The sequence below is a fragment of the Canis aureus genome, chromosome 22 (genome assembly GCF_053574225.1).
Source record: "Canis aureus isolate CA01 chromosome 22, VMU_Caureus_v.1.0, whole genome shotgun sequence".
Lineage (NCBI taxonomy): Eukaryota > Metazoa > Chordata > Mammalia > Carnivora > Canidae > Canis > Canis aureus.
In genome coordinates, this window is record NC_135632.1 from 3,012,049 (window position 1) to 3,026,488 (window position 14,440).

Here is a 14,440-nt window from a genome sequence, read left to right on the forward strand (position 1 = left end):
CACTTTTATTCCTAATCACCTTTAATTACCTTTTAAAAAGTTATCTCTGCAGCCTAAAGCTGGAAGTCTGGTACTTCATTTTACCCAATCAGATGTCAGAGTTGGGGGGGGGGGGGGGGAACATCTCTCACAGTTCATGACAATAATGCAACAGTATGAAAATGTTCCACCAAAGTGTAACTTAGGGTCTCTCAACAAAATGGATCAAAGACCTAAATATAAGTGCTAAAGCTATAAAGCTTTGAGAAGAAAGTAAAGGCAATTACAGAAGATTCAAGATCATTAGGAAATGCTCCTTAGGAGGCAAACCGTAAAAGAGACTCTTAACTATAAAGCACAAACTGAGGGTTGCTAGAGGGGAGGTGAGCAGGATGGGCTAAATGGGTGATGGGTATTAGAGGGCACTTGCTGTGATGAGCTCTGAGTATTATATATAAGTGACAAATCACTAAATTCTACTCCTGAAACTAATATCACACTCCATGCTAACAACTAGAATTTAAATAAAAACCTGAAATCCCCCCTCCCCAATAAAATGCTCCTTGGATGAGATAAAGACAGACAAGTGACAAAGGAAAATAGTTGAACTTCATCAGAATTATAAGTTTTTTTTTAATTATAAGCTTTTATACATCAGAGGACACCATTAAGAAAGTAAAAACCCATAGAATAGCAGAAAACATCTGCAAAGTGTTCTTTCTGATAAGAAACTTGTCGGTAGAATAAAGAACTCTTACAACTCAGTAAAAAGACAAGTAACCCGCTTTCAAAGATGAGCAAATGGGGATCCCTGGGTGGCTCAGCGGTTTAGCGCCTGCCTTCGGCCCAGGGTGTGATCCCACGTCAGGCTCCCTGCATGGAGCCTGCTTCTCCCTCTCCCTCTGCCTGTGTCTCTGCCTCTCTCTCTCTGTCTCTCATGAATAAATAAATAAAATACTAAAAAAAAAAAAAAAAAAAAAACAGAAGTTTGGGAAATATCCCCTGCAAAGGTTTTGGTAGGTTAGAGCAGATTATTTTACCTTTTGATTTCAACACTGCTCTCACTTTAAAAAAAAAAAAGTAATCTGACACTTAATTTTTAAGAATTTTATAAACACAACAGTTATTAGCTTAGAAATAATTATTCTAATATATATATATTAGAATCGAATTTCAGCCAAATTTTAAGTAGATGTCACTGCTGAAATCAAGATCCAAACTCAGGGCAATATGTGCTCTGTATCTAGAGTGACCACATGGCCCAGTTTGCCCAGAACTGTCCTAATTTACACCTATTATTCCCACACTTACCCATTTATCTCATATTCTTCATTTTTTAACATATTCTTATGAGTCAGTGCAGTAAAGTACCATAGGATGGGTTTGTTACACTTCCCCTTTATCCTTCTACTTCTGCCATGGTCGTGTCTAGTTCTGTGGATAGTACAGGTGCAATGAACAGAGTTCTCACTTCCAACTTCAGGTTCAATCCGAAAGGCAACCACTGATATCCCATTTCTTTTTCCAGATCCTTTCCTGATCTTGGACACAGGCATCCAGGGGTAGCTAACCCTATCCAGTCCTGAGTGCCGCAACCATTGCTCAGCTTGCAAGATGCCCCAAACCTCTAGGCTACCATCGGCTGGATCAGTGGGAAACAGGAGTAAGGTATCTATAAAGTATATGCAGGAAAGAAATGTTGTGTGTTCCTGTGCACGATGTCCAGAGACAGTAATCTGAGAACTCTTGATACAGGAATTTTGCCATTTATTTACTATATTGTATAAATTCACAACTACTTATTTTGTCTGGTAATATTTTATTTTACAGCAATTACAAATTTATTTTTAGCAACTCCTTTTATGTTCAAGTGCCCCAGTTTAGACAACGAATATATGGTCATACTACTATAACCAAACATCTTACTCCCATCGCATTATGATGTACTGTATTAGGGAATGTACAGACATAATTATGTAAACCATCTCCTTGGTCCTCAAAACAATGAACCTGAAGCCATGGCAAGAGTCCACCAGTAGAAAACCAACTAATATCACATTATTACTATAGTAAAGCTATTTTTTTGAACAACTGTGATTTTTTTTTAAGATGTTATTTATTTATTCATAAGAGACACACAGAGAGAGAGGCAGAGACACAGGCAGAGGGAGAAGCGGGCTCCATGCAGGGAGCCTGATGCGGGACTTGATCCCAGGACCCCAGAGTCATGCCCTGGCCCCAAGGCAGACGCTCAACCGCTGAGCCACCCAGGCGTCCCAAACCACTGTGATTCTTAAGCAAATATAGAAACAGCTCTACTTCACAATGAGCAGGAAAAAATATTCAGCACAACCCAGAATTACATATGCTATACAGAGATTCGAAATTCTAAGAATGGATTACTCTTCTGCTGATTCACAAAGTGCTTCAGAATTATGTTTTATCCCTAAGGACTTCATTCATTTTGAGCATCTAAACAGAGTTTAGGTTAGAAGGCACCATAACAGAGGTAATTCTGGATAGCAAATAATTATTCATCACTTTAAACAGCATCATTTGGAATATGATTAGTCTTTTTAAAAGTATCAAATACATTTGAGGGCAGCCCAGGTGGCTCAGCAGTTTAGCGCCGCCTTCAGCCCAGGGCCTGATCCTGGAGACCTGGGATCAAGTCCCATGTCAGGCTCCCTGCATGGAGCCTGCTTCTCCTTCTGCCTGAGTCTCTGCCTCTTTCTCTCTCTCTCTCTGTCTCTCATGAATAAATAAATAAAATCTTTAAAAAAAAAAAAATACATTTGAATAGGCACAGAACAAGCCTATATTTAAAAAAAAATACTTAAAAAACAATTATCTTCCTTAAGTAACAAGTTGGACCAGCTAAAGACAAGGCTATCTGAGGTTCCTGGAGGAATTTCAAATTCTTTTAAGAACAGGAAACCATAAAAACTATTCCTTTTGTCTGTAACAGCTTTTACATTCTAGATGAAGATTTTTTTTTTTAAAGAGGGGAAGGGAAGAAGGAGAGATTTTTTTTCTTGTATTCATGAACTCTGATTTATATTAATATCACATCTTAAGGCACTATCTTTCTGAGACACCAGAGCCACTTAATCAGTAGCAATATGCAGAGAGAGAGAATCTGAAGGAGGTTCCAGGCCCAGGGTAGAACCTGATGCAGGGCTCACACCCCTGAAATTCTGAATGACTTGAGCAGAAATCAAAAGTCAGGTGCTTCACTGAGTGAACCCCTAGATGAATATACTAATATTAATATGAAGCAAAAAAAAATCGTCTTTGATCTTTAAAAATATATTCTATGGGGTTACCATAAAAGTACAGCTGTTTAATACTCTGCATCCCAGGCTAAAAAAAAATCTCGTAATCTTTCAATTGGATTCAAAAACTTAAGTGTAAAAAATGCCAACTTTAAAAGTTTAATACAAGAAAAAAAAAAGTTTAACACAAGTCATTAAAGATTCTGTATCACATGTAATCAACTTATAAAACATCTCTAATCCAAGTATGATTTACCCTAGTCAACATCTCAGTAAAGGTGATGGAGCAAGTCCTACTTCTCCAACCAAGAGTCTGAGGCTTGGATAAGGCCAAAAAGTGGGAGTTGACCAGTAGCCCAAAGAACACTATTCTGATAATCCTGCTCTAATAAAACAGAAAGTAGTTACTGTGTCGAATATTTGACCTATATGGTATTTATAACAACATTAAGTAGCTGTAAAAAAGTTTTAAAATAAACCATTAAATAAGATCTTAACCAAGTTCACTTCGGCAGCACATATACTAAAATTGGAACAATACAGAGAAGATTAGCATGGCCCCTGCGCAAGGATGACGCGCAAATTCATGAAGCGTTCCATATTTAAAAAAAATAAAATAAATAAGATCTTAACTTCTTAAAAACATTATATCAACTTAACTTAGCAAACAATAACCTCTGCTTTGGATAGTTAATCAATTAGCCCAAATGCTTTTATAGATTAGGTCTCTTCCTAATTTCTATCATGCAGAAATGTCATTTTAGAAAATCCTGATACAAACTGAATGTACCAGAATAGGGATCAAAATCAGCTCTTTCCTTCCGCTTTAATTTATGAACCAGGATTTACACACAAGTGTCAGAGCCACAACTGATGCACGTAGTGAGCTTGGGAACAGTGCGTGTACTTCACTCCAGAGGGAAGGGTGGTTCGGTGGTAAACTATGGAAAAGAGATGCCTACTCAGATTTCCAGATGGACTTCTCAGAAGTATCTCATTTCACCTACTTTATTATGCACGTTATCCCATGTTTACCCATCTCTTTACCGGAAATGTTTCTTAGGATCAATGACATATCATGGTTTAATATTAAGGACATTAAATAATAATAGATTTGATGAAATAGGTTATTTCCCTGATGACTCCTCCAGAAGGTGCTTCCAATTCAGTTCACATCTAATTGTTATTCAAAAAAAAAAAAAATACACATGCTTGAGTAGCTATAAAACATCAAGGACCTTGAAATAAAATTAATCAGCAATTCTCTTGAGGCTCAAATATATCAAACTGATCAAGGCTCAACGCAGGTTAAACAAAACAGACAAAAATATCAACTAGAAAAAAAAAAAAAAAACTTTATGCTCCATACTCCTGAGACAAATAAATTTGGAAACTGAGCCTTGAACTTTCTGCTGCCGGTTAATTCGGTGAAAATACCCTTTCTCGAATCACTCACTTCATATTTTTCAAAGCCTGTAAATTAGGTTTGAGACCTCCTAGGAGTACAGTCATTTCCTCTACCAGCACGGAGAGAAGTTTGTAGGTCTCAAAAGGGAGAAAAGTGCTTTTGCAAGCGAGCTCGCGTACAGGAAAGAGCCGCACAAGGAGGTGGACACTGCTCCTGGGGTCAGAAGCTGCAAGCTCGGGTGTCCTCAGCCCCCTTTATGGCCCTGAGAAGGGAGCTTCACGAAGCCCAAACTTCAGTTTTCTCGGTTTAAAAAGAGCCCGATCGCTGCTACCGCCTTTTCTCAGTTGTCCAGCCGACAGCTGGGGAAGGCTTAGGGGGCACCAGCAAGCGGGGGCAGGAGGGGCGCCCGCCGACCGCCCAGCGGGGAAAGGGCCGCGCCTCAACCAGGGCCCCAGGACCTCAGGGCGCCGGTTCCCACCTGACTTTTCCAACTCCGCACACCTGGACGCGACTCAGGGCGGCCCCTCCCGAGACCAGGCCCGGGACAGCGCCCGGGAGGCCCGCGCCCGCTCCTGGGTCCCGGCGACCCCGCGCACCTCCGCGCTGGGACGGTCTGGAAACTCCGAGCCAACGAAAATTTGAAAAACGGAAGTGAAAGCGAAGGTGCAGCATTGAGAGACTCCAGGAGAGGGTCGGGGGGGGGGGAGGGCGGGGAGGGGACGCGGGGCGCTCCGGAGCGCCCGCGGCAATGAGCGACTTTCCCAGCAGCCCGGGGCCCCCCACTTCCCCGGGCCTCGGCTGCGGCGCGGGGGGATGCACGGGGGCCGGGGGGGATGCACGGGGGCCCGGGGGGATGCACGTGGGGAGGAGGTGGGATGCACAGGGGCTGGGGGGATCCACGGGAGCCGGGGAAGATGCACCGGGAGGAAGCACGGGGGCCGGGGGGGGGATGCACGGAGGGCGGGAGGGGGATGCACCGGGGCCGGGAGGGGGATCCACGAGGGGATGCACGGGGGGAGGAGAGGAATGCACGGGGGCAGGGGGGGATGCACGGCCTGGGAGGCCGAGGGGGAGGGCGGCGGCGCGGGCGAGCCGGGCCCCCGGGAACTGACCCGCGCGGCCCCCGGGGCGGGGGGTGCAGTCACGCGGCCTCGCCGCCGAGCACCCCGAGGCCGGCGGCCGGGGACGCGGAGGGCCTGGCCGAGGGCAGGCGGGAAACCGGGAGGCGGGCAGACCGGGGCGGGCGCTGCCCCGCGGGCGCGGGCGCGGGCGCGGGCCGTCCACAAAGGCCGCCAGCCTCCCGAGGGGGCCCCAGGCGCACACGCCGCCCGCCGCCCGCCGCCCGCCGCCCTCCGGCCGCGCTCCCGGGCTCCGCGCTCCCGGGCTCCGGGCGGGGGAGGCGCGGGCCGGCGAGGGCCGGCGAGGCGGCCGCGGGGAGCTGACGCCCTCCCGACGCCGGGGCCGGCGGCCGCAGCAACCCCGAGCGGCCGGCGACGATCAACAAAGCACCTGCCCCAGGCCCCGACCGGGGCTCGCGGGGCCGCGCGGACGGGCTGGGGGAGGGCGCGGGGCTTCGGCGCCACACACTGACCTTGGAGTCTCCGTTGCACAGAGCCATCGGGGCCGGGCCGGGGGGCCGGGGGGCCGGGGCGCGGGGGCGAGGCCTGTGCGGGAGCCGCGGGCGCCGCGAGGAGCCGGATCCAGCAGCCGCCGCGGAGCGCGGGCCCCAGCGCCGCGGGAGACGAGGCCAGCAGCGCGCACGCCGCCCCCGCCCCCGCCTCCCGCTTCCGCCCCGGCCGGCCACGGGGCGGAGCCACAGCGCGTCGGGCTCCGCAGCCAGACCGCGGACACCGCGGGCCGCCGCCGCCAAGCGAGCCCGCCTCCGGGGAGGGGCCCTGCACGCCCGGCCCCGCCCCGGGCCCCTTCCCGCCGCCCAGTCCGCCTCCGGGAAGACGAGCCGCGGCCGCTCGGGCCTGCCCGCCCGCGGGAGGAAAGGCCTGCGGCGCCCGGCCCCGCCCCCCGCGCGATAGGCCACGCCCCCGCACGGCAGGTCCCGCCCCCCGGGCCCCTTCCCGCCGCCGAGGTCCGCCTCCTGGAAGACAAGCTGCGGTCGCTCGGGCCTGCCCGCCCGCGGGAGGAAGGGCCTGCGGCGCCCGGCCCCGCCCCCTGCACGATAGGCCACGCCCCCGCATTGAAGGCCACGCCCCCTCACGGCACGGCCCCGCCTTCGCCGGCCGAGCCCGCCCCCCGCATGGCCCTGGCTGCGTCCCCGCAGGCCAGGCCCCGCCCCCAGCGCCTCTGGCCCGCCCCCACGCGGCCTTGGCCCCGCCCCCGCAGGCCAGGCCCCGCCCCCACGCGGCCTTGGCCCCGCCCCCGAGGGGAGGAGCCCGCGACTCACAGCCCCGCTCCCGTCCCGCCCCCGCACCGGGCGGCCGGCCCCTCCTCCGCCGCAAGGGCTCCCCCTCTGAGGACGGCCGGAGCCTCGGGTAGCAGGCGGGGGCGGGGCTGATCGCCGCTCTGGACCCCGGGGAGAGGCTGAGCGAGCCGAGAGGGAAGCCTCCGGGGAGCGGGGCCTCCTCCCAGGTGGAGGGGCGTGGGGTCAGCCAAGGCTGCTGCGGAGAGTTTCATCGTGACACCTCGAGGGACGTCGAAGTGAGATGTGATCGCGTCTCTCTGCAAAAGTTCTACGGCGGGGGCGGGATGTGCACGAGAAGGGGGTCTGGGCGCCGCAGTCTGGTGGGGCGCTGGGCCGGGGCACTGGGCCGAGGCTCTGCTTGCACAGCACCCAGCGTTTTTATTTAGATGCGCTGCAGTCCCCCCAGCTACTCTTTGGCGACCGCCAAGATGAGAGATCAAATTTGGCCGCCTGGAAAAAAAATTAATAATAAAAAACAAAATAAAATAAATAAAATGAAATAAAATAAATCAATAAATAAATTTGGCCGCCTGGGAACCTAAATGAGGGTTGGGGGAATGAATGACACTTGGCACGGCTTCCAGATTAAAGAAGCCTTTTAACAAATATTCAATTACTACGATGCAGCCCCTTGCGGAGCCCACGCTGTGTGTCAGGCCCCAGGTATCAAGGAGCCGGAGTAAGACGACTCGGGCTTTTTAAAAAAATTCATTTTATTCTAAGCTATTTCGCGGAGGTAGTGAGGCAGGACTTGTGTTCTTATTCACCTTTTCGCTAATAAAGTAATCGAGGCTCAGTCGGCCTCTCGGAGCAGGAGGTGGCAGGTACCTGATGGGGGAAAGGATAGACAGTTCTTACTGTCAGGAACAAAGGCCCCAAATCCTAGCGGGCCTCCCGGTCAACGAAAGTATTTCACTTACCCTTTTTTGAGCTGAGAAATGGATACTTGAGATTTCTAAGGCCATGGATACTGTGCTCTCTTGGTAGGTCTCTATGAGCAATCGGGAGAACAATGCAGTAACCAATAGGAGAGCCTCAGCTTGCATCACTATCCACCCAGAGTGCAATGGAATGGAATGAGATGTGCCCGCGTTAAGGATTGGCCAAAGCCCATCTATACCAGATAATGCCTATTTTAAATATATTCTAGTGGTCACCTGTATTTATGGCTAAGCATATCCCCAACAACCAGAACGTCCTTATATCTAAAACCCTTCTGCAACTTTTGACTCTGTTGACCCTTCCCTCTTTCTTGAAACTGGATTTCTCTTACAGCATATCAAAGAGGTGTCCTTTCACTACTATAAGATTGTTCTTGGTCTTTTTTTTTTTTTTGATGATGATGATAGTTGACACTAAGTCATCTTTTCTTGTTCCTCTTTCTATATCCTCCAGGTGGAGGCTTAAGTATTGCTTTTCTTCAATATTTCCATTCCCTATCCTCTTCCCATCTTACTCTTCACCTATGTTTCCTTGCAGGACTTGCTTAAAAAATAAAAACTAGGTTGTTTTTTTTCTTAAGTAGTTTTAAAATATCCTTCAATAGACTCTATGACAGCTCTCTCTTTTGAGCTCCAGATCCATACTGCTCTGCAAATCCCCAGTTAGATGTTAGATGGCATGTTGGATCCCAAACTCAAGAAGTCCAAAACAAAACTTCCCAAATTTCTGAGTCCAATATCACTAGAACCATGATATTAGAGGGAAAACATAATACATACATACCATGTGGGTTTTTCATAGATTCCCTTTATCAAGTTGAGACAGTTCCCCTCTATTCCTTCCTGTTTTGATGAGGAATGAATGTTGCCAAGTGCTTTTTCTGTCTTTTGATTATTATATGACTTTGCTTTTTCCAGTTTGTTAATGTTGCAAGTTACATTGATTTTTATTTTTTTTAAGATTTTATTTATTTATTCATGAGAGAGAGAGAGAGAGAGAGAGAGAGAGAGAAAGGGGGGGCAGGGCAGAGACACAGGCAGACGGAGAAGCAGGCTCCATGCAGGGAGCCAGACACGGGATTCGATCTAGGGACTCCAGGATCAGCCCTGGGCCTAAGGCAGGAACCGCTAAGCCACCTAGGGACCTCCCCTGAGTCACCAAGGACTCCCCGATTGGTTGATTTTTAAATGTCAAACCAGCCCTACATTCTCCGGATAAGCTTAAAGTAATCATGATATATTTTCCTTTTTTTTTTTTTTTTTTAAGATGTATTTATTTGAAAGAGAGAGCATGCAGGTTTGGAGAGAATACTCAAACCGACTCCCTGCTGAGTGTGTAGCCCAACACAGGGCTCCATCTCACAGCCCAGAGATCAAGACCTGAGCCAAAACCGAGAGTCAGATGCGCAACCAACTGAGCTACCCAGGCACCCCGATATATTTTCCTTTTTATGTATTGAACTTGATTTTCTAAATCTTGCCTTCAAATGTCTGCATCTATCTTAATGAGGAATATTCGCTTGCCATTTTCTTGTAGTGTCTTTAACTAGATTTGGTATCAGGGTAATGCTGACCTCAGAGACAAATTTTGTGTAGAATTATTTCCAGAAGAGTTGGTATGATAGAATTGCTTTTATTCTTTTTTTTTTTAAGACTTTACTTATTTATTTGACACAGATTGAGAGAGTACAAGCAGGAGGAGCAGCAGGCAGAGGCAGAGGGAGAAGCAGCCTCCCTGCAGTGCAGGGAGCCCAATATGGGGCTCTATCCCAGGACCCAGGAATCATGACCTGAGCTGAAGGCAGGTGCCAAACTGACTGAGCCACCCAGATGCCTCAGTTTTATTTCTTTCTTAAATGTCTCGTAGAATTCACCAATGAGGCCATCTGAGCCTAAAGTTTTCTTTGTAGTAAGGTTTTTAACTCCAAAATAAATTTTAAAAAAGATATAGGGCTCTTCAGGTTATCTATTTTTTCCTTGACTGAGCTTTGGCAATTTGTGTCTTTCAAAGAATTTGTCAGTTTTGTCTAAGTTGTCAAATTCATAGGCAAAGTGTTATTCATAATATTCTCTTTTTATTCTTTTAGTGTCTAGACTCTATGATGATATCAAATTTCTCATTCCTGTTGGTGATTTTGTTTTCTGTTTTTCTTCAACAGTCTGGCTAGATAGAACTTTACCAATTTTATTGACCCTCTGAAAGAGCAGCTTTTAGTTTTACGTATTGTTTTTCTGCTTTCTACTTCGTTGATTTTCACTTTAATCGTTATTATTTCCTTTCTTCTTCTTACTTTGTGTTTAGTTTGCTCTTTTTCAAGTTTTTTAAAACCGGAATCTGAGATCATCAGTTTGAGATCTTTCTTCTTTTCTAATATAGGTATTTAGCTCTATAAATTTCCCCTTGAGAACTGCTTTACTGATATCCCACAAACTCAGATATATCAAATATTCATTTCCATTTGGTTCTAAACAGGGTTCAGTTTCTTTTTTTGATTTCTTCTTTGACCCATGGTTTTCTAAAAGCATATTATTCCATTTCCAAATATTTGAGGATTTTTTGGAGCTCTTTCTGTTATTGGTTTCTAAGTTAATTCCATTGTGATCAGAGAATACATTTTGTATGATTTGAATCCTTTTAAATGTACTGGGTCTGCTTTATGGCTTAGAATATACTCTCTATTGGTAAATGTTCTGTGTGTACTTGAAAAGGATATGTATTCTGCTATTATGTGGAATGGTAAATAGGTCCAGTTGGTTGATAATATTGATCAAGACACATATTCTTGAAGATTTTCTGTTCATTTATTCTATCAGTTATTGAGAAAGGGGTTCTAAAATCTCTAACTAGAATTGTGAGTTTATCAACTTCTTATAGTTCTATCAGTTTTTGCTTCATGTATTTTGAAACTCTGTTACTAGGTCATTAATGTTTAGAATTGTTATTGATCTGGCAGCCCTGGTGGTGCAGCGGTTTAGTGCTGCCTGCAGCCTAGGATGTGATCCTGGAGACCCTGGGTCGAGTCCCACATCGGGCTCCCTGCATGGAGCCTGCTTCGGTCTCTGCCTCTCTCTGTGTGTGTGTGTCTCTATGAATAAATAAATTTAAAAATCCTAAAAAAAATAATAATTGTATTGATCACTTTATCAATATGAAATAACATTCTGTATCCCTGGTAATTCTTTTTACTCTGACATTTGTCCAATATTAAAATAGCATGCTTGGAGTGCCTGCTGGCTCAGTTGGTAGAGCATGTGATTCTTTACCTAGGGTCAGGAGTTCATGTGTTACATTGGCCCAGAACTTACTTTAAAAAGAATAATAATAAGGGACCCCTGTGGGGGCTCAATGATTGAACGTCTGCCTTTGGCCCACGGATCGGTGTGATCCCGGAGTCCCGGGATAGAGTCCTGCATCCAGCTCCCTGCAGAGAGCCCGCTCCTCCCTCTGCCTGTGTCTCTGCCTCTGTGTCTCTCATGAATAAATAAATAAAATCTTTGAAAAAAAAAAGAAATAATAAAAATAAAATAGCATGCCTGCTTTCCTGACTGGTTGTTGGTATGGTATATCTTCTGCAGTTCTCTAATCTGTTTCTATGTTTATGTTTAAAGTGTTTTTTTTTATAGGCAGTAAATAATTGGGTCTTGCTTTTTGTCTAATCTGCCAATTTCTTTTATTTGGAGTATTTAGACCATTTACATTTAATGTGATTATTAATACAGTTAAGTTTATGTCTATAATTTAGAGATTCTAAAGGCAGGAAGCCAAGGCAATCAAAGGGCTAGTCTCTTTTGTTTCTTGTTTCCCAGAAGTCACTGTCCTTTAATGTTTGATATCTAATAGTTCAAAACCATTTTTTCCTATATTTTGTCTGACTTTTTGTTGTTGTTTCAGCAGGAGGATAAATCCAGTTCCTGTTACTCCATCTTTGGCAAAAGCAGAAATCTGGAAACCTTTTCTAACAAGTAGTTGAAGCATCTTAAGCCTGTAAGTCCTTTGCCTGTCTCATATAGTTTTGTTAAGGGTGAAAATTGCCCTGAATTCAGAACAACTTAGACAACATAGACTAGTGATGTTAGTTCTTATAAATGTAATCTCGTGGTTCCTGAGACCAACAGAATTTTTAGATGACATTTGATAAAAATCCATAGATGGAAATTTTACATGACTTTTAAGATTTGGTGAGTATCATATCATAAAATACTTATTTCAGGTATAATCCAAGGCCATTTTATCTTTCAAAATGTAAAATCTTGGGCAGCCAGGGTGGCTCAGTGGTTTAGTGCCATCTTTAGTCCAGGGTGTGATCCTGGAGACCCGGGATCAAGTCCCACATCGGGCTCCCTGCATGGAGCCTGCTCCTCCCTCTGCCTGTGTCTCTGCCTCTCTCTGTGTCTCTCGTGAATAAATAAAATCTTTTTAAAAATGTAAACTATTTTAAACCTCCTATTTAAAAAATTAACTTTTAAACTTATAAAAATTATTAGATGCTGACTGAAAATGTGGAAGTACATAGTATTTCAAAATCCTTTTAGGAAGGTATGTGAATTTTTTTAATTGAAGGCAGCTGTTCTAAAATATTTTTTGATCCTACATCCCTTGCTTGGAATCTTAATAATTCTCCATTGCTCTCAGGACAAACTTAAAATTTCTAGCATTTCTCATTGGGTCTTTGTCTCAAGATTTGGCAAGCCCCTCTTTATGTTGTATCCTGCTCTCTTACCACTGCTCCCTCACTCTACTCTAGCCATATTAAACTACTTTAGTTCCTTAAACATGACATGTTCTCTCGACTCAGACTTTCTGCACAAAAATATCTTCTGCCTAGAATATTTCTGTTCCCTTCCCCAAAACTCTGAAGCCTTGGGTTAGATATCTCTTCCTTTTTTGTGCTCCCACATTCCTTTCCTTTTCATTAGTACTCACCACCCTCAATGTATTTACTTGTCTCTGTCCACAGAAAAACCCTGGAAGCACTATGATCCCAGTAGCAATGAGCAAAACAAGCCACCAACTTTCTAAATACTATTCTTCAACAAGAGGAACAAGTCTTCTTGGAGAAAAGGCTGATTTCAGGAGCAAAGGAGGGACGGGATAACCAGGAACACCTTTTGGGGCCAAGAAGTAAGGAAGTATTCAGAGAATAATGGAGACATGTCGGAAGGACACAGAAGTTTTAAAAGGACCTTTACCAGCTGAATCTGGGACAATATATCAAAATAAAAATGACGGCAAACAAATTACATCAATTGATTAAATTAGGGGCCATCAGCCTATGATGATATAAATAAATGACTAAATAGAAAACCCTTCCTTATAATGCCAACTAATAAAAGTCAAAGGAACAGTTAAATTATAAAATCATCACTTTGCAGCTCTCATAGAAATAATGAATTCAGGCAAGAAACATAAATGGATAGCAAGACTTATGGATGGAAAATGGTTGGATAACAGGTGTTATTTACATTGTCTCAAATTATCTCTCTACAAAATAATTATACATGAAGAAAGAGTAACTTTATTGTGAAGAAACCTGGAAGCACATCCTTACTCAGGTGATTGAAGTTAACATCAACAGTAGTGGAGCAAATTGGCATCCTATGTTATCTGATGGATGCAGTGAGCCAAGCACAAAATTACTTAAGTGATCTTGCCTGAAATATATAACCCAACTGTGAATGAACCTCAAGGGAGCACAAATGGAGGAACATTCCACAAAATAATAGATCTACAGGGATCCCTGGGTGGTGCAGCGGTTTGGCGCCTGCCTTTGGCCCAGGGCACGATCCTGGAGATCTGGGATCGAGTCCCATGTCGGGCTCCCAGTGCATGGAGCCTGCTTGTGTCTCTGCCTCTCTTTCTGTGTGACTATCATAAATAAATAAAAATTTAAAAAATAATAATGGGTTTACAATTTTTCCAGTTATCTATTGGTTTGTAACAAACACTCTAAAAAACCTAGTGGCTTAAAACAACAGTGCTTATTTTGCTACTATTTGGATAAGGTTCAACAGGGACAGGCCTTCTCAGTCCTAAGCTGTCAGCTGGTGCAGCCCAGAGCCTGGCTCACTACGTCTCAGCTAGAGTGGCTCAAAGGCTGGGAGATAGAATCATGAGAAGGCTCCTGCACTCATGACCCCTGATCTGGAAGATTCGTACAGTTGAGGGTTGAAATGGCTGCATATCTGATACCTCTACTTCTCTATGGTCTCTTCATTTTCTATATGTCAGCTCAGGACTCCCAGGGCGTGTATGTGTTTGTATGTGAAAGGGAGCCAGAGAGAAGGTTGTATGGCCTTTGTAACCTAGCCTCCTAAGTTACACAGGTCTACTTTATATTCTGTTCATGGACTGAGGCACAGGTTGGTCTAGATTGAGACCATTCTAGAAGGGCATGTGGAACTGGAAGTGTGGTACAATGCT

The 14,440-nt window shown here is 45.3% G+C and overlaps 1 protein-coding gene, 1 long non-coding RNA gene and 1 other non-coding gene across 8 annotated transcripts in view; 2 read left to right on the top strand and 1 right to left on the bottom strand.

The window, feature by feature from the left end:
• GMPS (guanine monophosphate synthase) overlaps positions 1-8,151 on the bottom strand; it is a 76,472-nt gene extending 68,321 nt beyond the window's left edge. Inside the window, exon 1 of one of the 2 annotated variants that reach the window (XM_077864617.1) lies at positions 7,999-8,151. In XM_077864617.1, coding sequence (XP_077720743.1) covers positions 7,999-8,124 — 126 coding nt within the window. In that variant the 5' untranslated portion in view covers positions 8,125-8,151. Of the gene's footprint in view, positions 1-6,253; positions 6,741-7,998 lie in introns of those variants that run through there. The other variant, XM_077864618.1, reaches the window with a different exon arrangement.
• On the top strand, positions 3,756-3,860 carry LOC144294430 (U6 spliceosomal RNA). Its single transcript, XR_013361810.1, has one exon. It is a non-coding gene; the product is annotated as a U6 spliceosomal RNA (small nuclear RNA).
• On the top strand, positions 7,055-13,920 carry LOC144293655 (uncharacterized). Of its 5 annotated transcripts, none has more exons than XR_013360859.1 (3): positions 7,055-7,314; positions 11,912-12,004; positions 12,978-13,920. It is a non-coding gene; the product is annotated as an uncharacterized LOC144293655 (long non-coding RNA). The 5 variants fall into 5 exon arrangements; XR_013360860.1 differs by having other exon boundaries at positions 7,056-7,314; positions 11,915-12,004; XR_013360857.1 differs by lacking the exon at positions 7,055-7,314 and adding an exon at positions 8,219-8,365.
• Positions 13,921-14,440: the final 520 nt, after the last annotated feature.